This window comes from Bombina bombina, chromosome 7, assembly GCF_027579735.1.
Source record: "Bombina bombina isolate aBomBom1 chromosome 7, aBomBom1.pri, whole genome shotgun sequence".
In the NCBI taxonomy this organism is placed as follows: Eukaryota; Metazoa; Chordata; class Amphibia; order Anura; family Bombinatoridae; genus Bombina; species Bombina bombina.
In genome coordinates, this window is record NC_069505.1 from 599,867,847 (window position 1) to 599,891,469 (window position 23,623).

Sequence of the window (23,623 nt, forward strand, 5' to 3'; positions counted from 1 at the left end):
ACAGTCTGGCACAATATACAGCATAGGAGTCTGGCACAATATACAACATAGGAGTCTGGCACAATATGCAGCATGGGAGTCTGGCACTGGCACAATATACAGCATGGGAGTCTGGCACAATATACAGTATGGCAGTCTGGCACAATATACAGTCTGGCACAATATACAGCATAGGAGTCTGGCACAATATACAACATGGGAGTCTGAACAATATACAGCATGGGAGTCTGCACATCTCACCTGTATCAGGTCTGCTATGTCTCGAACCGCACTAGAGATCAGGAAGGGGGAGAAAGTCCAGAGATGAATGCAGTAACTATTTACATTGAGCTATAACGGAACAGTGACACCTACAGGTAAAAATGAAAATTGCAGGCACAAATTTGATTTTCTCTGGCATTGCTCTTTTCGCTATCTTGTGTTTAATTTGCAGGTGTCAGGGAGCCACTATTTCAATGCGGGAGACTCCCGGAACTTCCAGGAGAGTTGGGATGTCTGTTATATATATATATATATATATATATATATATATATATATGCACCACACTTACTGAGCATAGGCAAGAGTTCACAGTGTATATGTGTAGGAATCTGTAATTGGCTGATGGCTGTCACATGATACAGTGGGCAGGGAAATGGAAACAAAAAAATCTATTTATAATTTGAAATTCAGATTAAGTGTTGTTGTATTGTCTTTTTAAATATGCATTTGTGGATTATGCAGTTCTACTGTGTATAATGGTTATTTAAAGGGACATTAAACACTTTGAGATGGGAATATAAAATTATAGACTGTGTGTGTGTGTGTATATATATATATATATATATATATATATATATATATATATATATATATATATATATATATATACAGGGAGTGCAGAATTATTAGGCAAATTAGTATTTTGACCACATCATCCTCTTTATGCATGTTGTCTTACTCCAAGCTGTATAGGCTCGAAAGCCTACTACCAATTAAGCATATTAGGTGATGTGCATCTCTGTAATGAGAAGGGGTGTGGCCTAATGACATCAACACCCTATATCAGGTGTGCATAATTATTAGGCAACTTCCTTTCCTTTGGCAAAATGGGTCAAAAGAAGGACTTGACAGGCTCAGAAAAGTCAAAAATAGTGAGATATCTTGCAGAGGGATGCAGCACTCTTAAAATTGCAAAGCTTCTGAAGCGTGATCATCGAACAATCAAGCGTTTCATTCAAAATAGTCAACAGGGTCGCAAGAAGCGTGTGGAAAAACCAAGGCGCAAAATAACTGCCCATGAACTGAGAAAAGTCAAGCGTGCAGCTGCCAAGATGCCACTTGCCACCAGTTTGGCCATATTTCAGAGCTGCAACATCACTGGAGTGCCCAAAAGCATAAGGTGTGCAATACTCAGAGACATGGCCAAGGTAAGAAAGGCTGAAAGACGACCACCACTGAACAAGACACACAAGCTGAAACGTCAAGACTGGGCCAAGAAATATCTCAAGACTGATTTTTCTAAGGTTTTATGGACTGATGAAATGAGAGTGAGTCTTGATGGGCCAGATGGATGGGCCCGTGGCTGGATTGGTAAAGGGCAGAGAGCTCCAGTCCGACTCAGACGCCAGCAAGGTGGAGGTGGAGTACTGGTTTGGGCTGGTATCATCAAAGATGAGCTTGTGGGGCCTTTTCGGGTTGAGGATGGAGTCAAGCTCAACTCCCAGTCCTACTGCCAGTTTCTGGAAGACACCTTCTTCAAGCAGTGGTACAGGAAGAAGTCTGCATCCTTCAAGAAAAACATGATTTTCATGCAGGACAATGCTCCATCACACACGTCCAAGTACTCCACAGCGTGGCTGGCAAGAAAGGGTATAAAAGAAGAAAATCTAATGACATGGCCTCCTTGTTCACCTGATCTGAACCCCATTGAGAACCTGTGGTCCATCATCAAATGTGAGATTTACAAGGAGGGAAAACAGTACACCTCTCTGAACAGTGTCTGGGAGGCTGTGGTTGCTGCTGCACGCAATGTTGATGGTGAACAGATCAAAACACTGACAGAATCCATGGATGGCAGGCTTTTGAGTGTCCTTGCAAAGAAAGGTGGCTATATTGGTCACTGATTTGTTTTTGTTTTGTTTTTGAATGTCAGAAATGTATATTTGTGAATGTTGAGATGTTATATTGGTTTCACTGGTAAAAATAAATAATTGAAATGGGTATATATTTGTTTTTTGTTAAGTTGCCTAATAATTATGCACAGTAATAGTCACCTGCACACACAGATATCCCCCTAAAATAGCTAAAACTAAAAACAAACTAAAAACTACTTCCAAAAATATTCAGCTTTGATATTAATGAGTTTTTTTGGGTTCATTGAGAACATGGTTGTTGTTCAATAATAAAATTAATCCTCAAAAATACAACTTGCCTAATAATTCTGCACTCCCTGTATATATACTGTATATATATAAACTCTGCAATATACTGTCATTATTTATGTTGTCCCCTTTGCCTGTAACTCCATTCTGAAATTGTGAGCTTTTCAGTTCCTGTTAGAAATGAAATTGCAGAACACTGTTATATATGACACAGCCATTGGCTGCACACTCTAGTGACATATTTATAACTGTCTCTAATTGGCCACAGCAGAGAAGGTAACCTAAGTTACAACATGGCAGCTCCTATTGTTTTATAGACACTAAAACTTTATACTTATTTTGTCACTATTTAAACAGATAATTAAACCTCAAAAAATACATCTACGTGTTATTTTTAGACTAATCTTTTTTTTGAATGCATCATTCTATCTAACATTTATTTAATGTTTAATTAAGTTATAAAACACATGAAATCCAAATATCAATAAAGATGATAATAGTTTATTTTCTTGGACTTCAGCTTGTAATAATTGTCACAAATTTTTTAACATTGTATAAATAGATGTTCAAAGTTCTACAGAGTTTTTCACATGCAGTTTTCAAATGGTTTAAAATGCAGTTTCTCAATAACTCTACACAAAACAGACAATATTCACGACACGCTGTATATTTAGCATAACATAGAAGCAGTTTTATGTATTTTTATTCTTTGCAACATACACGATTATTTTGTTTGTTTTAGTGCACGTAATGACATGATACTTTGTTTTTAAAATGTTAAAAACTATATATATAATTTAATGGCAACAAATGAATACGAGCTTATCTGACAAAGGCAGTAACGGATCACAGGTGTCTTACTATGCATACTCTTAATATGATAATCTGCGGTTTCATAAACCAAATATACTTAGTTTTTGTTTAATGGAATGTGATGGTGGTGTCCTGTAATTAGGTTATGCTCCACTCATTAAAGTGAAAGTCAATTTTGATGCTAAAGTGCCCGTTTTTAAAAAAAAAAATCGATTAAAAACAGGGGCACTTTAATTCATCAAAATTTACATTTCACTCCTGTTGAGAAAAAAAAAACTTACCTTTTAATCTTGACAGCAGCTCCAGCTTCTTCTACCCGTTGCAAAGCCTCTTCCTGGGTCTAAAATTAGGAATCCGGCTTCCTCCAATCACGGTGTTGAATCAGACACTGATTCCCCTGGGGGGAAGCCGTGATTGGAGGATGACCTATCCATCATTTCTGACATCAGAAATGTCTTGCAACAACCGGAGGAAGCTGGAGCTGATGTGAAGATTAAAAAGTAAGTTTTTTTTCTCAACAGGAGTGAAAAGAAAATTTATGCTTACCTGATAATTTTGTTTCTTTTTAGACACGATAAGTCCACGGATTTCATCCTTACTTGTGGGATTATGCCTCCTGGTCAGCAGGAGGAGGCAAAGAGCACCACAGCAGAGCTGTATATGTAGCTCCTCCCTTCCCTCCCATTCCAGTCATTCGACCGAAGTTAGGAACAGAAAGGAAAAGCCAAGGTGCAGAGGTGTCTGAAGTTTAACAAAAAAACAATATTCTGTCTCATAGAACAGGGCGGGCCGTGGACTCATCGTGTCTAAAAAGAAACAAATTTATCAGGTAAGCATAAATTTTCTTTTCTTTTTTGAAGACACGATGAGTCCACGGATTTCATCCTTACTTGTGGGATACAATACCAAAGCTAGAGTACACGGATGAAAAGGGAGGGATAAGACTGGGAACCTAAACGGAAGGCACCACTGCTTGAAGAACCTTTCTCCCAAAAACAGTCTCACCCGAAGCAAAAATATCAAATTTGTAAAATTTAGAAAAAGTTTGAAGAGAAGACCAAGTTGCAGCCTTGCAAATCTGCTCAACTGAAGCATTATTTTTGAATGTCCATGAGGAAGCAACAGCCCTGGTGGAATGAGCCGTAACTCTTTCAGGAGGCTGCTGTCCAGCAATCTCATATGCAAAACGGATGATACTCTTCAACCAAAAGGAAAGAGGTAGCCATAGCTTTCTGACCCTTACGTTCTCTAGAAAAAATGTCAAACAGAGAAGACGATTGACAAAAGTCCTTAGTCGCTTGTAAATAAAATCTTTAAAGCACGGACTACTTCCAAAATGTGCAGAAGACGTTCCTTCTGAGAAGAAAGATTAGGACACAAGGAAGGAACAACAATCTCCTAATTAATGTTCTTGTCTGAAACAACCTTAGGATGAAAACCAAGTTTAGTACATAACACCGCATTATCCGAATGAAAAATAAGGTAACAATTTAATATCTATGGAATGCATAGGTTCAACGGAACCCCTTTAAGAACTTTAAGATCTAAATTCAAACTCCATGGAGGAGCAATTGGTTTAAACACAGACCTGACTCTAATCAGAGCCTGACAGAAGGATTGAACATCTGGGACATTTGCCAGACGCTTGTGTAACAAAATAGATAAAGCAGAGATCTGACCCTTTAGGGAACTTGCTGATAAACCCTTCTCCAAGCCTTCTTGGAGAAAAGACAAAATCCTGGGAATCCTAACTCTATTCCATGAGTAACCCTTGGATTCACACCAATAAAGATATTTATGCCCTTACTCATGGTAAATCTTCCTAGTTACAGGTTTACATGCCTGAATTAAGGTATCTATGACCGAATCAGAGAAACCCCGCTTGTATAGGATCAAGCGTCCAATCTCCAAGCAATCACCTACAGAGAAAACTAGATTTGGGTGGAAGAAGGGACCCTGAATAAGAGGTCCTTCCTCAACGGAAGTGTCCAAGGTGGCAGAAATGACATGTCCACCAGATCGGCATACCAAATCCTGCGAGGAGCGAGGAGGATCACTGATGCCTTCTCCTATTTGATTTGAGCAATCACCCGGGAAAGAAGCGCAAACGGGGGAAATAGATATTCTAGGCTGAAGCACCAAAGAACTGCCATGGGAGTGATCCATTCCCGGACCGGGGCATGTTCTCCATGCTGTTTTTGATTCAACAGCAGGCTATGTGTTTTTTTTTGTTTGTTTTTTTAATTTTCGTCAAGCCAGGTCCCAACAATGTCTGCTCCTGGCAAGGAATAACAAAAATCTTAGTTTTAGAACATATATCCCTAAAACAAGGCTCTAACCATAAGGTTCCAAGAGCTGGAATAGAGCCACCTATGCTCCCAGTTTGATAACTGGAAGCGAAGAAATTGAAATAAAGGAATTAGCCAATGTGAAGGCTTTATCCAGGGAAGCTACTGACTAATAGCATCAGACAACGCATCAAACCAATATGCCGTCACACCAGTGACTGTAGCAAAGTACACAGATGGTTGCCATTGTAAACCCTGGTGTGTGTCCCATTACTAAAATGTATCCATAGGACTATCCTCTAAGGGTATAGAAGTTCTCGTAGTGAAGTCCCCCCTAAGGAATGTCGTCCAGCCTCCTTAGCTGAGTCGGCTATGGGAAACAGTCTTGTAATTATAGGGGATGCCTAAGGTACCATTCCATCTGAAACTGAGATTCTCAGTAACATGGAGGAACCTTTTAGAATAGCAATTCCTCTAGCAAAAAAATATAGAATGCATCATAACCCCGAGTGGAGTGTGAAGGAAACGCAGGGCACTGCATGTGGGCCATAAAATTTAGACGGAAACTATAGGAGAAATTTATGGCCATTGTTAACAGACTCCCAAACAGCAATCGCCGTAGAGGGAGTAGGTTCAAAAAGAGAAAATACATTTTAATACATTTTTCACATAGGAAACAATGCTGTTCCTTTAAATCTGAAGAGTAACTCTATTCTTGTGTGCATTTGTTTCATCCTAAGTCACAAGGGATGAATTAACAAATAAGCAGCTGAAATTCATTTATTATAATGTACACAGAACAAAACGTTACTGTCTCTTTAAATCTTAAAGTAACTCATTTTTGTGTGTTTTTGTACCATCCTACGTCACAAAGGATGAATTAACATATAAACAGCCGCAATTCTTTTAATAAAATTTATACAGAAAAATGTTACTGTCTCTTTAAATTTTAAAAGAACGTCTTATTTCTGTCGTGCCGAAACAATCCAATAACTATATTAATATTGCTGTAACTAGACATCACTATGTACATCAAAAGCAATGTCTTTGCAAGGAACCACAGAGCCCTGCCTGTGGGTCATAAAAAAAATTGTGGCATGGATTAACCGGAGTCACCAGACTCCTAACAGCCATCGCTTTAGAAGGAGTATTTATAATAAAAATTAACACATGAAAAGATGTTACTGTCTCTTTAAATTTTAAAGTAACTTTATTTTTTGTGTGCTTCTGTTCTGTCACAAAGGATGAATTGAACAAAATAACAGAAATTATTTAAAAAAAATAACAGATAAAAAGAAACATTACTGTCTCTTTAAATGTTAAAAGCAACATTATTTTTGTGAGTGCTTTTCACAGTAAATTTCAAACTGTCACCTTGCCATTATGCTTGCGGTTGAAATTAAAATAGTAAGCCAACATTTGTCAAAATTACAAATACTATCAGAAACTGCAATTTTAAACCGTTTAATATTGCTTAAGTCTGATACCGTGTATCACAGTGCTGACAGCACCTGCATGAGCAATAAACATCACTAAATAGTTTATGTGAAAAACTCTTCCCTCCGGAATCGTAATGGAGGTGTAGAGCGCAATATCGACATAGCTCCGCCCCTCATGGGCATGACAGGACTCCATCTCCCGGCACCCTGAATGACAGTGCCCTGAGACATACCAAATGAGCCCAAAAACGGAGCGAAAGCAACTCCGCCCATCGTGGGCGTCACAGTGCTAAATCACCCGGTCGCCATTAGGATCCTTATAGATCAAACACCGGGAGATAGACTAACAGTATAAAATAAAGTAAATTGGAGTCAAGTATGCTACCGCATGTCAGGTAGCACAAGCGCCCAAAGGAGTAACTCAAAAACACCGCTGTCTGATACTTGTCTTTCTGTTGTCCAGAAAATAAAAGTTAGCCCTCTCCCGGTCTGCATATTTAAGGTTAAGACCGCCAGAGTAAAATAACACTGTTTGCCAGCCAGCCCCAGTGTCTGTATAACATAGCTCTTTCTCAAGAAGAGACCACAGTCCCATCACAATAAAGAGTCCATCTATCTTATACCCTTAATATGTGTTGGTCAGAAAAGTAGTGCTCACTTTCTTCTGAGAGAATGATGTCCCCAGAAATAATAAAGTTAGCACTTACCTTGAATGCTGTGCGACAGCATGGCAGTCCAGCAGGTGTAAGAGGTCCTCTCCCTCCCATAGCCCTGTGGAATAAGATAAGACTGAGTTAAATGTGCTTAGGCTATCTGGATTAGGGCAGCAAATATGTATAGGAGGCGCAGTGAGAATTATGTCCCACCAGTTACTATTGATTTAAAGCCACCAAATGCTCTACTGTAGAGACTGATCTGGACTAGGCTACGCCCTAGAACAAAGTAGCACTCTCTGGCACTACTTTAAAAATAATAAACTCTTGATTGAAGAATCTTTACTAACACCTCACTTTGCCATCTCCTACTAACTAACACAGGCAAAGAGAATGACTGGAGTGGGAGGGAAGGGAGGAGCTATATATACAGCTCTACTGTGGTGCTCTTTGCCTCCTCCTGCTGACCAGGAGGCGTAATCCCACAAGTAAGGATGAAATCCGTGGACTCATCGTGTCTTTAAAAAGAAATGTAAATTTTGATGAATTAAAGTGCCCCTGTTTTTAATTGAATTTTTAAAAATCGGGCACTTTAGCATCAAAATTGACATTTACTTTAAAGGGACACTAAACCCAATTTTTTCTGTAGGATTGACATAGAGCAGCAATTCTAAGCAACTTTCTAATTTACTCCTACTATCAATTTTTCTTTGTTCTCTTGCTATCTTTATTTAAAAAGTAGGAAATTAAAGCTTAGGAGCCAGCCCATTTTAGGTTCAGCACCCTGGATAGCACTTGCTTACTGGTGGATACAATTAGCAAACCAATAAGCAAGCATAATTCAGGTTCTCAACCAAAAATGGGCCGGCTCTTAAGGTTTACATTACTGTTATTAAATAAAAATAGCAAGAGAACAAAGAAAAATTGATAATAGGAGTAAATTAGAAAGTTGCTTAAAATGTCATGCTCTATTTGGATCATCAAAGAAAAAAATTGGGTTTAGTGTAAAGCAAAATGTGACATATTTTATCCCGTGTTATACATTTTCCAACATCCTTATGACAGTATTAGCTGAGGGAAAGTCAAGAAAGCAGCAGTACTGGTGAAAAAGCGATATCCATCTTTATTCAGGAGTAGAGCGAAATGTACAATGTTTTTGTCTACAAGCCCTTAGTCATGTCTTATATCTTAATATACAACTCCACTTGTACCTATCACCAGGTGTGTAGCCACGCCCTCATGTTAACCATTTAATTCCTAGTCTGTTCCACAATAATCTCTGTAAAGAGCAGGGACCCCTAGTGGTCATCATAACATACCAGTAGTTAAAATATGTTTGTTACCTATAGGAGAGAATTAACCTATAAAACGAGGAAAAAAAAACATGCATAAATACATACTGTGATGTTTAATCAGCAAACCTGCTTATTCTTTAAGAAGTAAACTACCCTTGTTTACTAAAACTAACTTCTTCCACAAAAATAAATTCCACTCAACATCCCTATTCATAACCTTAGGTTGAATAAAGATAGATATTGCTTTTTCCGCAGTTCTGCTACTTTTTTATTTTTCTCTTTGCTAGTGGTGTGCACTCTGTTGTTGTGAGATCCACCAGTGATTGATATTTCATTATTTATAGTATCAGCTGAGGGCGGAGATCTGAGGGGCGGAGTTAGGGCTGGGCAAGGGTGGGGTTAGGTTGTAGGCAGGGCCAGTGCATGATTTGGGGAATCATTTTAGTCTGAGGGGGTTGGAGATGACAGAAATATGGTTTACAACAGTAAAGATGAAAGAGTTAACTGTTACAAGACTAATAATTTATCTAACTTCATCTATGTGTTATTTAAACATCAGTTACCTATATGGTCATATGTTGTGTTTTTTGCACACTAGTTTAAAAATACACCATTCATTTGTAAATTTATCTTGATCTGGAAACACAACTAAGTGACGTTTTTACCATGTTGCAGAGCAAACAAAATGTCTGCTTACATATTTTTTTCATATTTCAATAAATGAAACATTGAGGATTATTGAGTAATTTAAGGGACACTAAAGTCAAAATTAACTTTCATAATTCAGATAGAGCATGCAAATAAAAAATTAATAAATACAAATTACTTTGATTATAAATTAGTGCACAGTCTTTTTATGTGCACTTTCTGAGCTACCAGCTTCCACTAAGCATGTGCAATAATTCACAGTGTATGAGTCTGTAATTGGCTGTTGAATGTCACATGATACAATGGACAAGGAAATGAAACCAACCTTTGACATTTCTTAGAAAAAAAAAAAATCTACAGATAATCTGAAATTTAGAATAAGTGCTATTGCATTCTCTCTTTATTGTACATTTCTGTCTTAGGCAATTCTACTGTATTTAATGGTCCCTTAAAGGGACATGCTTATGGTGCTACGTTCCCTACCTGTATTGCACATTGTTTGTAGAGTTTAATCATATGTGAACTTGAAATTAAACAACTTAGAGAAATGGCATCTCTCTAGTGTATGTATATATATATATATATATATATATATATATATATATATATATATATATATATATATATATACACACTATAAAACCCCTTTAAACAACAATCTTCTTTATTCCAACACTATCAACATTTAAAAAAAAAAAAGCACACATTATGTAAATATAAGTGCAACAAGTGTTTGGCACCTTTGTTATACCAACACTGTGACCAATCAAAAGTTCAGTTCCGTCTAGTGATTTACCCATGCAGGAACCAATCACTGCCTGCGTGTAAGCCACAGATAGACAGCAAAATGTGCGTGGTTACTATACTTCACTATATAAATCTATTTTCTTGTAAAAAATCTGCAGCTATTTATCACGGCAGAAGTATTGAATCAGTCACTTGGATAACACAGTGAAAGATTATATTCCCTTTACTGACCTGACACAATTAATGATGTTATATGGTTAAATTGTATTTTAGGTTAGCTTTTTTTAAATTTGTGATTATTAATGAACTTTTATTTATTTCTCTCTAGTATGAGTTATTTCATGTCCAACATGATGTGCTCTACTAATGGAATCTTTTCTTCATGTCTGGCTAACATGCCCTTTCTTTTTTCTATGGGTTTTATAGTGTGTTATTAAATTGGATTTCTGAGAGAAGCCTTTTCCACATTGTTGACAAACATATGGTTTCTCTCCTGTATGAGTTCTATGATGTCTAAGCAGATGAGCCCTTTCAAAAAAACCTTTCCCACATGTCTGACATACATAGGGTTTCTCGCCCGTATGGGCTTTTTGGTGTGTAATCAAATTGGATATTTGAGAAAAACCTTTACCACATTCCTGGCAAACATAAGGTTTCTCCCCTGTGTGAGTTCTGTCATGTTTAACAAGATATGACCCTTCTGTGAAGCCCTTGCCACATTTCTGGCAAACATATGGTTTCTCTCCTGTATGAATTGCTTGGTGTCTTACTAGACGTGTACTATCCGAGTAGCCTTTTCCACATGTCTGACAAACATACGGTTTATCTCCCGTATGCATTCTTTTATGTTTAACAAGATCTGAGCCCTGGTTAAAGCCTTTCCCACATATCTGACAAACGTATGGCTTTTCGCCCGTATGGATTATGCTGTGTCTAAAAAGAGTTGATCGTTGCGAGAATCCTTTCCCACAAATCTGACAAATATATGGTTTCTCCCCAGTATGAGTTTTATGGTGTCTAACTAAACTTGACATTTGCGAGAAATCTTTCCCGCATTCTTGGCAAGTATATGGCTTTGTTCCTGATTGGGTTTGATTATGTAAATTGGATTCAAAATCTAATTGTTTGCCACTTTCATTACAGACATCTTCTTTTCCTTTGATAAGGGATTCTTGGCACTCAATAGGTGCTACGTTCCCCACCTCTACTGCACATTCTACTTCCTCTTTCTTTGTAACTATCTCTGTTCTGATTGGTGCTTCATTATAATCCATTTCATAGACATCATTTACAGCACATGTTGTATCACATTGATAAGACATTACAGCCGAAGAAAACAATCCATTCTCACAAAATACTGATCCTTTAGCTGAGTTTATCTCAGAAGATTCATCTTCTAATTTCTGTGACAGTCGGCTATTATCTGTCCCTCTCTCTGATGTTGCGAAGTGGGGGTCTTTTGTCCTATCAATGTTAATGTATCCAGCTGTTAAGAGAAAGATTTTCCAGATTTAATCCTGAACAACCACTAAATAGAGTAGAACTGCATAGACAACAAATGCATAATAAAAAGACAATGCAAAAAAACTTCCTTTAAAGGGACATGAAACCCAATTTTCTTTGAGAATACAGTTTTAAACAACTTTCTAGTTTACTTCTATTATCAAATTTGCTTAATCCTCATGGTATCATTTGTTGAAGGAGCAGTAATGCACTACTAGTAGCTAACTGAACAAATCAGGTGAGCCAATGACAATCAGTTTATATATATATATATATATATATATATATACATATATACAGTACTGAGCAAAAGCCTTAGATCACCATTAGATGTGTTGTTTTAGCAATGGTATAATGACCATATACCATTATTTCTCAGTCTCTTTATAAGAATACAACCAGAAAATACAGGATATTTGTATGCAGTTTTAAAAAAAATCAGAAAAAAAAATCAGAAAGAACAGCTTCTATAGACTAAAGTGGCAAGTATTCAGTGTGAACTCCCCGTACACTTGAGCAATAGCAGGAACCTGGCTCTAGCAAAACCTAAATGGAATGGAACTCTAATTAATGTTGCTAACATCTGTATTTGTCCTACTATTTCATGTCAAAATGACTGCTGAGAAAAAGGTATATTACACCAGGTTTGTGCAAGACAAGCTTGAGCATTACATACACATGTGGTATGAGTTTAATTAATTGGAAGCTTGCTAAAAAGACCAACTTTAAATCACATCATTCCATTCAAAATGCCAAAAATCACAGAATTTGACAGACATAAAATCATACTTTTGCATCAGCAAGGCCACTCTCAAAGGGAAATCAGCAAACAAACTGGATACTCAAGATGTGGTATTCAAGCTGTTATAAAGAAATTTGAAGAATCCGGAGAGGTCAAGGACAAAAAAAGGACTAGAAGGCCAAGAAAACTTGATTAGAAGTTTCTCAGAGATTCTCCTTTGAGAGACCCGAAGTCCAGCAAGGACCTGGCTCAGCATCTGGCAACTTCATCTGGATGCCAAGTTGAGCCTTCCACAGTCCGAAGAAGCTTGATCAGGAATGGTCTTTGTGGAAGGGAAGCAGCCAATAAACCATTGTTTTCGGAAGGGAAAAAGGGTGAAAAGGCTAAGATATGCTAAAGCTCACAAACATTGGAATAAAGATCAGTGCAAAAGAGTATTGTGGAGTGACAAATCCAAGTTTGCAATTTTTGGGTCCAATCGTCGACAATATGTGAGAAGAAGATTTAGAGAGAGATTGAAGAATGAGTGCTTGTTGCCTTCAGTGAAACATGGTGGAGGGAATGTACTGGTTTGGAGCTGCATTTCTGCCAGTGGTGTTGGCTATATTTTCTGAATTTATGGGATCATGAATGCTATAAAGTACAGACAGGTTTTAATTCATCAAGCGGATCCCAAGCACTCTGCTAACGCAGTGAAATCATATTTGGAGAGAAAAACAGCTGATAAAACACTGACAGTCACGGACTGGCCTCCACATAGTCCAGACCTGAATATTATAGAGACAGTATAGGATCACCTGGACAGAGAAATAAATAAAAGACAACCTAAATCTAAAGAGGAACTCTGGGAAGTGCTGAAATAAGCCTGGTGTAATGTACCAGAAGATTACTTCAGAAAACTTCAGGACAGTCTCCCCAAAAGAGTTTAAGTTGTGCTTAGTGCCAAGGGACGTCACACTAAATACTGACTTTTGCCTGAAGAAGCCATTTTGTTCAGAAAATTGTGGTTTTTTTATATTTTGTGTACATATTTCCTGTATTTTCTGTCGGTATCTTAAAGGGACACTAAACCCAAAAATCTTTCTTTCATGATTCAGATAGAGCAGCAATTTTACGCAACTTTCTAATTTACTCCTATTATCAAATTTTCTTCATTCTCTTGCTATCTTTATTTAAAAAGCAGGAATGTGATGCATAGGAGCCGGCCCATTTTTGGTTGAGAACCTGGGTTATGCTTGCTTATTGGTGGGTAAATGTCAGCCTCCAATAAGCAAGCGCTATCCATGGTGCTAAACCTAAAATGAGCTGGCTGCTAAGATTTACATTCCTGCTTTTAAAATAAAGATAGCAAGAGAATGAAGAAAAAAGGAAATTTATACTTACCTGATAAATGTATTTCTTTTACGATATGACGAGTCCAGGGATTTCATCCTTACTTGTGGGATTTATCCTCCTGCTAACAGGAAGTGGCAAAGAGCACCACAGCAGAGCTGTACATATAGCTCCTCCCTTCCCTCCACCCCCAGTCATTCGACCGAAGTTAGGAAGAGAAAGGAAAAGCTAAAGGTGCAGAGGTGACTGAAGTTTACAAAAAAATAATATATACCTGTCTTAGAAATGACAGGATGGGCCGTGGACTCGTCATATCGTAAAAGAAATAAATTTATCAGGTAAGCATAAATTTCCTTTTCTTTTACAAGATATGACGAGTCCACGGATTTCATCCTTACTTGTGGGATACAATACCAAAGCTATAGGACACGGATGAAAGGGAGGGACAAGACAGGAACCTAAACGGAAGGCACCACTGCTTGAAGAACCTTTCTCCCAAAAACAGCCTCAGAAGAAGCAAAAGTATCAAATTTGTAAAATTTGGAAAAAGTATGAAGAGACAACCAAGTTGCAGCCTTGCAAATCTGTTCAACAGAAGCATCGTTTTTAAATGCCCATGAGGAAGCCACAGCCCTAGTAGAATGAGCCATAATTCTTTCAGGAGGCTGCTGTCCAGCAGTCTCATACGCCAGACGGATGATACTCTTCAGCCAAAGAGAAAGAGAGGTAGCCGTAGCTTTCTGACCCCTACGCTTTCCAGAAAAAACAATGAATAATGAAGATGATTGACGGAAATCCTTAGTCGCCCGCAAGTAAAACTTCAGGGCACGGACCACGTCCAAGTTGTGCAACATACGCTCCTTCTTAGAAGAAGGGTTAGGACATAATGAAGGAACAACAATTTCCTGATTAATATTCTTATCAGAAAAAACCTTAGGAAGGAACCCAGGTTTGGTACGTAAAACCACCTTATCAGAATGAAAGATAAGATAAGGCGAGTCACATTGTAAGGCTGAAAGTTCAGAAACTCTACGAGCAGAAGAAATAGCAACCAAAAACAAAACTTTCCAAGATAATAACTTAATATCTATGGAATGCATGGGTTCAAATGGAACCCCTTGAAGAACATTAAGAACTAAATTCAAACTCCAGGGTGGAGCAATTGGTCTAAACACAGGCTTGATTCTGGTCAGAGCCTGACAAAAAGACTGAACATCTGGAACATCTGCCAAACGTTTGTGTAGTAAAATTGACAAAGCAGAGATTTGTAGTAATAGAATCAATGTTATCTTACAGCGCTGAAAGTGTGGACCTATAGCTCCTGTCTGTGATGGGTCCCCAGATACCCACTTGTGGAAAGATGAGTTTAAATGGTGGTTAGAAAGGAGCGCCAAACAATGGCGAGGTCTGATAAGATTTAAGTGTAAAATATGGTGTTTCGTCTAAAAAAATGTGTATGGCACTATGGCTCAGCTACAATTATGGTGATTGTGCTGTATAGATGTGTCGGTTTTAAGATCTAGAAAAATCTATGAGTGGCACAGTTGGTACATAAAAGTATTTAATACATATTAAACATTTAAAACATTTAAAACAAAGGTGTCGTTTAAAAACAAATATACTTTAGCAGAACGGCAAGAAATGATGTATAAAAACACATGAACATATATAAAAACACGCGTGTTTAGCTTATAAGCTGTATGTATAATGTCTCATGAAGATCGTCTCATATGTAATTGTATTAACATAGATCAGGAAAATAATGATAATAAACAGATGATGTCCAGTGATCCCTTCTAAAAGTTAGAAGATATACAAAAAAAGTTTTTCCATGTGTATCCAAGAAGATATATGTATCCAAAAAAATATATATATATATAAATTGTCCAAATTAGTGATATAAGTCCAGCAAATTCAAAGGGTTCTATTTAAAAAACTTTTCAAAAAAAACATTTCAAAAAAACATTTAGTGAAAGTAGATAATCTAAAAGTTTAAAAAGTTCTATCCAAAATGGTGACAAAAGATAAATCCGTGAAATTCAATCTAGAATAGTGATAAAAATAAGTCCATAAAAAATATCCAAATGGTAAAAAAACCAAAAAATTGAATAATTAGTATGTGCACAAACTAGTGAAAGTGATCCCTTGAGGGGTCTTTTGTGGAGGGGTTATACTTCCATGTAAAAAATTGTAGAAGAAGCGTGGGGATAGACAATAAAATGATGAATAAAAATAAAAATAAAAATAATCCTGAGAACTCTTCAAAACCTATAAAGAAAGGATAATAACAATAGTGTAATACTGTATTATGATTCAATAATCAAGGAATAAATAGCTCACCATAACTCTGTCAACGCGTTTCGGCCCACAAGAGAGGCCTTTATCAAGACTATAGTATGGTGTGGGTGAGCTGGAGACTTTATACCTTTCTCTAACCAATCATGTTGCATTGAAATTGCGCCAAAAATTTCGCGCCAAAATTTCGCGCCAAAAATGTAATACCGGAAGTGTTGGGCCGGAAGTACTCCTATGTACATCGAAATGGTTCAAATTTATCTTTGTGTGACTTGGATAAGGCTTTTGTTGGAACATTATCTTTGATGTTCCTGATATGTTTTTACATACTTTGTGCCATAGTAATTTTCCTTTTGCTTAACAGTTACAATTTGCCGGTGGTTCTGAACCGGAAGTGGCAGCGAAATGTAAACATCCGGTGAGGCTATGCCGGATGTTATGCTTTGCCGGTTATGGGTAAACCGGAAGTGGTATTTACCCAAATCTAATTAGATCCAGAGGGGCAAAAAAATAAAACAATTGTCTAGCAGAGAAAGCCAGCCCCTGTGACTCTGGCACGAAACATGTCACAACCTGCGGGCCGCTTCTGTACCGGAAGTGGCGAAAAGAGGTAAAATGATGTAAACATCCGGTGAGGTTATTCCGGATGTGACACTTTGCCGGTCATGGTTAAACCGGAAGTGATGTCTATCCTGGCATGGTTAGATCCAAAGGGACAAAAATTACAATGATAATTATCTAGTGAACAGAACCAGTGTGAAGATCATGGTACAAAGTATGTATATTGCAAAATATATATACATAAGATATATATATATAAAAAACATCATATAATATATAAAATCTAAAAATCTTCAAAAAATTTTTGTATGGATAAGAAATTGTTAAAAAATAATTGTTAAAAAATAAATTGTTAAAAAATAAAAGATATATATAAAACTAGAAAAAAAAATTTCAAATGGTTTCTTTGATTGGTTAGAGTGTTTAGTATAGGTAGAAAGAGTACATTCGTATCTATCTGTATTTTCTTTGTGTCATATACAATATTGGATTCTGGAAGCTTTTATTTTCCATTTTCTATCTAAATGTGCCTGGTTTGACAGTTAATTAGCTGTCGGCGCAATCTAATGGAATTGTATTGGAATCAGATGCGGATATGGAGGAAACTTATCTTTATCTGAGTGTTTAGATATAATTATGAGATAGATGGATACTTGTATCGATCTAGTTGAATGGTTGTCTTTAGGAGGATTGTGAATTGGGATTTGTTGTGAGGGATATTCTTAATTTCAGTGTCTGCATGTTGATGGAATAGGGACATATCGCCTCATTACACATTTTAAATTGTGTCTTAATCCTTATGAAGGGTCAGGCTTTGATTATTTTCTAACTTACTATGTTAGATATTTTCCAGATAGGGAGGCTGCTATATCAAGTGTCAGATCTGATCTTGTTGGCTGCTACTATGTCTCATATACTATTGATATATTGGGGGGTCGTGTCTTGTTGATATTGTTGGCATCTGTATGGTCACTCAGTTTAGATAGTGAGGTTTGTTGGAGCTGGTCCTATGGTCATTTGGGTAGAGCGGTGGAAATGATTGGATTGGCTTTAGAGATCCTTATATAGATCCATGTAGCACATCTTCATTAGGTATATTTTGTGTGTTGTTCTTGTTGTGTCACATTTTGACCTCGGTATTCTTCGGTGTTTTCTTTCTGTATGAGGGCAGCAGTGTTCCGAATAGGTGTTTAAAGGTCAAATTCATGTGTGTTTCAGACTTAACAGATGTGAGAGGTCCTCCTTGTTGTTCAAACCCTTCGGGTAGAGGCAATCCAGCTCAAAGATCCATCTGGATTCCGCGATCAGGAGCTTCTTTTCATAGTTGCCTCCCCTCCAATTAGGCTTTACTATCTGGATACCGTAGAAGTTTAAGTCCTTGATGTTTCCTTTGTGTTTCATAGAAAAATGTCTATATAGTACGGTGTCTGTGCTACCATGTTCAATCTGTAGCAAATGCTCCCGTATTCTGTCTTTTAAGCATCTTGAGGTCTGTCCGACGTATTGGAATCCACAGTTGCATTGTATTATGTAAATTACCCCCTTGCTACTGCATCTAATCAGATCCTTTATTTCATGTTTGATGCTGGAGTTATACGGCGAAAAAATTTTGATTTTCAAGCCTCTCTTACACGCCTTGCAGCTCGGGCATGGGAAAAAACCTTTTATGGGTTTCCCTGATAGATCTTTCATCTGAGTTGTTGTTGGGCGTGGAATGCTAGGAGCTAGAATGTTCTTAAGGTTATCTGATTTTCTATAGATAAATTTCGGCCTGTCGATGAGTGTTTCGCCAATTGTGTCGTCATCCTTCAGTAGATGCCAGTGCTTTTCTATTATTTTCTCGATGGTTTTTCTATTCTCGCTGTACTGCGTGATAAAGGCAACATCTATAGAGTTGGTGTTCATGTCTCTCCCAATTTTCTTGTCTTTGTACTTGAGAAGTTCCTTACGATCCTTTTGCCTGACCTCTTCTATGTCTTTGTGGAGTTTTTCCTCTTCGTATCCTCTCTCCAGGAAGCGTTTTTTCAGTTCTTCCGCCTGGGTTTCCCATAGATTGTGGTCCGAACAGTTCTTTTTCAATCTTAGTAGCTGTCCCTTGGGTATATTCTCCTTCCATTTGGAATGATGGCAACTTTCCCTGTGGACATAGTTGTTACAGTCCACAGGTTTAAAATATGTTGAGGTCTGAAGTTTCCCATTTTCGATGATTATTCTTAGATCGAGGAATGTGATTTCCTTGTTGCTGATCTCATAGGTGAATTTCAGGTTGTTGGTGTTGTTGTTCATAACCCTTATAGTGTGTTCTAAATCTTCTTTGGAGCCTTTCCATATCAGGAGGATGTCATCTATATATCTATAGTAGGAGACTAGGTCCGCGCCGGCTGGGCAGGAATCCCAAAATATGTGTTCCCATTTGCCCATGTAGAGGTTCGCATAGCTCGGCGCGACCCTAGTCCCCATGGCGGTGCCGCACAGCTGTCTATAAAATTTCCCATCGTGGTAAAAATAGTTGTGCGTTAGTATATAGCTGATCCCTTCTAGGATGAATGTCTTCTGCAATGCCGGCACTGTGTGGTCCTTCTCCAGAAAGTACTCTACAGCTTCTCGACCTCCTTTGTGTGGTATGCAGGTATATAGGGAGGTGACGTCACAGGTGGCGAGTAAGTAGTTCTCTTTCCATTCTGTGTTCTCCAGAATATTCAGAATCTGTGTAGAGTCTCTCACATACGATGGTAGTTGTGTCACATATTTCTGTAAGTTCTTATCTAAATATTCAGACAGATTGCTGGTTAGAGACCCTATGCCGGATATGATGGGTCTTCCCGGAGGGTTGTGGAGAGTCTTGTGGATTTTCGGGAGGTAGTAGAAGACGGGAGTGATGGGATGCTCCACGCTTATGTATCTGAATTCTTTGTGGTTCAGTATTTTGTTGTTGTGTGCCTCTCCTAGAATCCTATCCAGTTCCTTCTTGAAACCGCCTACGGGGTTATTCCTCATAATTTCGTAGGTCTTGGTGTCCGACAAAATTCGTCTGCATTCTGTGTAGTAGTCTTCTTTATCCAGGACTACTATGCCGCCCCCCTTGTCGGCGGGTTTAATCACTAAGTTTCTGTTCTTTTCCAGTCCTCTGATAGTTAGCATCTGGCTCTTAGATAGATTATGTTTGTGTTTCAATAGTTGGTTCTGACTGATTTTCTTCAAGTCGTTACATACCATCGTCTCAAAGGTTTCGATGGCGTTGCCCTTGCTGGATGTAGGGTAAAAAGATGAATTAGGCTTTAAGTCAGTGTGTTGGTATGTATCTGTAAGTCTATTATCATATTCGAGAGGTGATTTCATAAAATGCCGTTTCAGTGTTAACTTTCTTGTGAACTGTTTGATGTTGACAAATGTGTCAAATTTGTTGAGGCCCTTGGATGGGGCAAAGGAGAGGCCGTAGCTTAGAATAGAATTTTCTTTGTCCGTTAGAGTAATAGAGCTGAGGTTATATATTCCCTTGGTGTTAGCTTCATTCTCTGGACTGTTTTTATGTTCTTTCTCAGTTTTGCCATTTATTCTCCTTCCGCCCCTCTTTCCTCTGTGCTTATTCTTTTTTCCATAGGGTGTTGGAATTCGTCTGTGTTGGAATTCTTCCTCTTTAGGGAGGTTCTTTCTAGTTCTTTGGTCGTCAATTGGTGATTCACTAAAAAATGACTGGAATTGGAGGCTGTGGGAACGTCATTGGAGTTGACGTTAGAGATTGTGTTAGTGGATGTAGGATTTAGCTGTCTTTGGTCGACTTGTCTGTTTACCCGGTTTTCTTTGTTGTCACTGGGTCTCGGCCTGTTGATGTTGGGTGTATTTCTATACCCTTGATGTTCCATTCTGAGGTTGTGTTCCATCCTATTGTGATAGGAATTGTGGGAATGGTCGGTGTAGTTAGGCTGAAATTGATGGTCGTTGAATCTATTCGGTGTGTGCATTTGCTCCTTATACCCAAAGTTGCGTTGTCTCCTATAATTTTGTTGATCATAGTCCCTTCTGTGGTATGGTCTATCATAGTTTCTCCATCTTGGATATTGGTTTCTTCTATATGTGAATTTCTCATTAAAATTCCACCTTGGTGAGTTGAGACCTTCCTTAAACTGGTGTTGTCTCTGGGAATGATGGTAGTCCGATTCTTTATTGAGAAAGAGATCCTCTTTTCGGTTGTTCCTATGATTCATTACTCCATTTGGACGGTAGTGGTGTCCCCATTGACCCTCATTGCCATATGCTTGGTTACGTCTTTCCGGATACCACCTCTGGTAGTTGTTATATTGTCTTTGTCCGTATTCATTGTTTCTATCTGTTGGGGTATTTGGTTCATATTCATGAATTTGTTCCCCTCTATTGTGGAATCTCGGTTTGTGTCTGTTCTTTTTGTAGGAAACTGTTGTCCATACTTCTTCGTTGGCTGATGGTCCTTGGTTCGGGTTATCGGGGCAAGGGGTTTCCATGTTATTGTCCTCAAGGGTGTTGTTTTCATTAGTGTCCTTGTGCCTGATGAGGTTAAGTTCTCTATTCAGTTTCTTACTTTTTTTGTTAGTAATGTCTTCTCTAATTTTTGATATTTTCTTATCTAGGTGTTCTTTTTTCTCTAGGATCTCTGTTGTTTCTATTATTTGGCCTTCTGGTCCAATCAGTTCATCCTCATTTGACTTTATCTCTGTATCTACCTGTTTCAGGATAGATTCTCTATGTTCAATGATGGCTTCCATGAGGGACCTTGATGCTGTTATGAGTATGTTGCCCCATTGGTTAATAAACTCTGGGTTATCTGATTGAAATGCACATTCTTTTTTAATTAGCAGCCCCTTTGGGATAATGTTAAGTTCTAGACATTTCCTTAAGAATATAATTTCAGCCTTATATTTGACTTCTTGAATTAGCAGCCTCTCTAAATTTTTGAATATGGATGTGTAATCAATTCGCCCTGTTCCCTCCTGATTGATAGACATCGATGTGTCATTAATCTCTAGTGTGATTTCTTTCCTTAATGATTTAGTGAAATTCATCTTTATTTTGTTGTGGGATGACACTCGTGTTACCCTTTCTGCAGCTGAAAGATGAGTGGGGAAGATTATAGTAATAGAATCAATGTTATCTTACAGCGCTGAAAGTGTGGACCTATAGCTCCTGTCTGTGATGGGTCCCCAGATACCCACTTGTGGAAAGATGTGTTTAAATGGTGGTTAGAAAGGAGCGCCAAACAATGGCGAGGTCTGATAAGATTTAAGTGTAAAATATGGTGTTTCGTCTAAAAAAATGTGTATGGCACTATGGCTCAGCTACAATTATGGTGATTGTGCTGTATAGATGTGTCGGTTTTAAGATCTAGAAAAATCTATGAGTGGCACAGTTGGTACATAAAAGTATTTAATACATATTAAACATTTAAAACATTTAAAACAAAGGTGTCGTTTAAAAACAAATATACTTTAGCAGAACGGCAAGAAATGATGTATAAAAACACATGAACATATATAAAAACACGCGTGTTTAGCTTATAAGCTGTATGTATAATGTCTCATGAAGATCGTCTCATATGTAATTGTATTAACATAGATCAGGAAAATAATGATAATAAACAGATGATGTCCAGTGATCCCTTCTAAAAGTTAGAAGATATACAAAAAAAGTTTTTCCATGTGTATCCAAGAAGATATATGTATCCAAAAAAATATATATATATATAAATTGTCCAAATTAGTGATATAAGTCCAGCAAATTCAAAGGGTTCTATTTAAAAAACTTTTCAAAAAAAACATTTCAAAAAAACATTTAGTGAAAGTAGATAATCTAAAAGTTTAAAAAGTTCTATCCAAAATGGTGACAAAAGATAAATCCGTGAAATTCAATCTAGAATAGTGATAAAAATAAGTCCATAAAAAATATCCAAATGGTAAAAAAACCAAAAAATTGAATAATTAGTATGTGCACAAACTAGTGAAAGTGATCCCTTGAGGGGTCTTTTGTGGAGGGGTTATACTTCCATGTAAAAAATTGTAGAAGAAGCGTGGGGATAGACAATAAAATGATGAATAAAAATAAAAATAATCCTGAGAACTCTTCAAAACCTATAAAGAAAGGATAATAACAATAGTGTAATACTGTATTATGATTCAATAATCAAGGAATAAATAGCTCACCATAACTCTGTCAACGCGTTTCGGCCCACAAGAGAGGCCTTTATCAAGACTATAGTATGGTGTGGGTGAGCTGGAGACTTTATACCTTTCTCTAACCAATCATGTTGCATTGAAATTGCGCCAAAAATTTCGCGCCAAAATTTCGCGCCAAAATTTCGCGCCAAAAATGTAATACCGGAAGTGTTGGGCCGGAAGTACTCCTATGTACATCGAAATGGTTCAAATTTATCTTTGTGTGACTTGGATAAGGCTTTTGTTGGAACATTATCTTTGATGTTCCTGATATGTTTTTACATACTTTGTGCCATAGTAATTTTCCTTTTGCTTAACAGTTACAATTTGCCGGTGGTTCTGAACCGGAAGTGGCAGCGAAATGTAAACATCCGGTGAGGCTATGCCGGATGTTATGCTTTGCCGGTTATGGGTAAACCGGAAGTGGTATTTACCCAAATCTAATTAGATCCAGAGGGGCAAAAAAATAAAACAATTGTCTAGCAGAGAAAGCCAGCCCCTGTGACTCTGGCACGAAACATGTCACAACCTGCGGGCCGCTTCTGTACCGGAAGTGGCGAAAAGAGGTAAAATGATGTAAACATCCGGTGAGGTTATTCCGGATGTGACACTTTGCCGGTCATGGTTAAACCGGAAGTGATGTCTATCCTGGCATGGTTAGATCCAAAGGGACAAAAATTACAATGATAATTATCTAGTGAACAGAACCAGTGTGAAGATCATGGTACAAAGTATGTATATTGCAAAATATATATACATAA

General features: G+C 37.6%; 2 protein-coding genes across 2 annotated transcripts in view; both read right to left on the minus strand.

The window, feature by feature from the left end:
- LOC128636659 (zinc finger protein OZF) overlaps nucleotides 1–10,300 on the minus strand; it is a 28,718-nt gene extending 18,418 nt beyond the window's left edge. The window contains exon 1 of the mRNA XM_053689651.1: nucleotides 10,297–10,300. Within this exon, the coding sequence (XP_053545626.1) occupies nucleotides 10,297–10,300 (4 nt within the window). The remainder of the gene's footprint in view (nucleotides 1–10,296) is intronic.
- Nucleotides 10,152–23,623, minus strand: part of LOC128636660 (histone-lysine N-methyltransferase PRDM9-like) — a 58,373-nt gene continuing 44,901 nt past the window's right edge. The window contains exon 4 of the mRNA XM_053689652.1: nucleotides 10,152–11,733. Coding sequence (XP_053545627.1) covers nucleotides 10,628–11,733 — 1,106 coding nt within the window. The 3' untranslated portion in view covers nucleotides 10,152–10,627. The remainder of the gene's footprint in view (nucleotides 11,734–23,623) is intronic.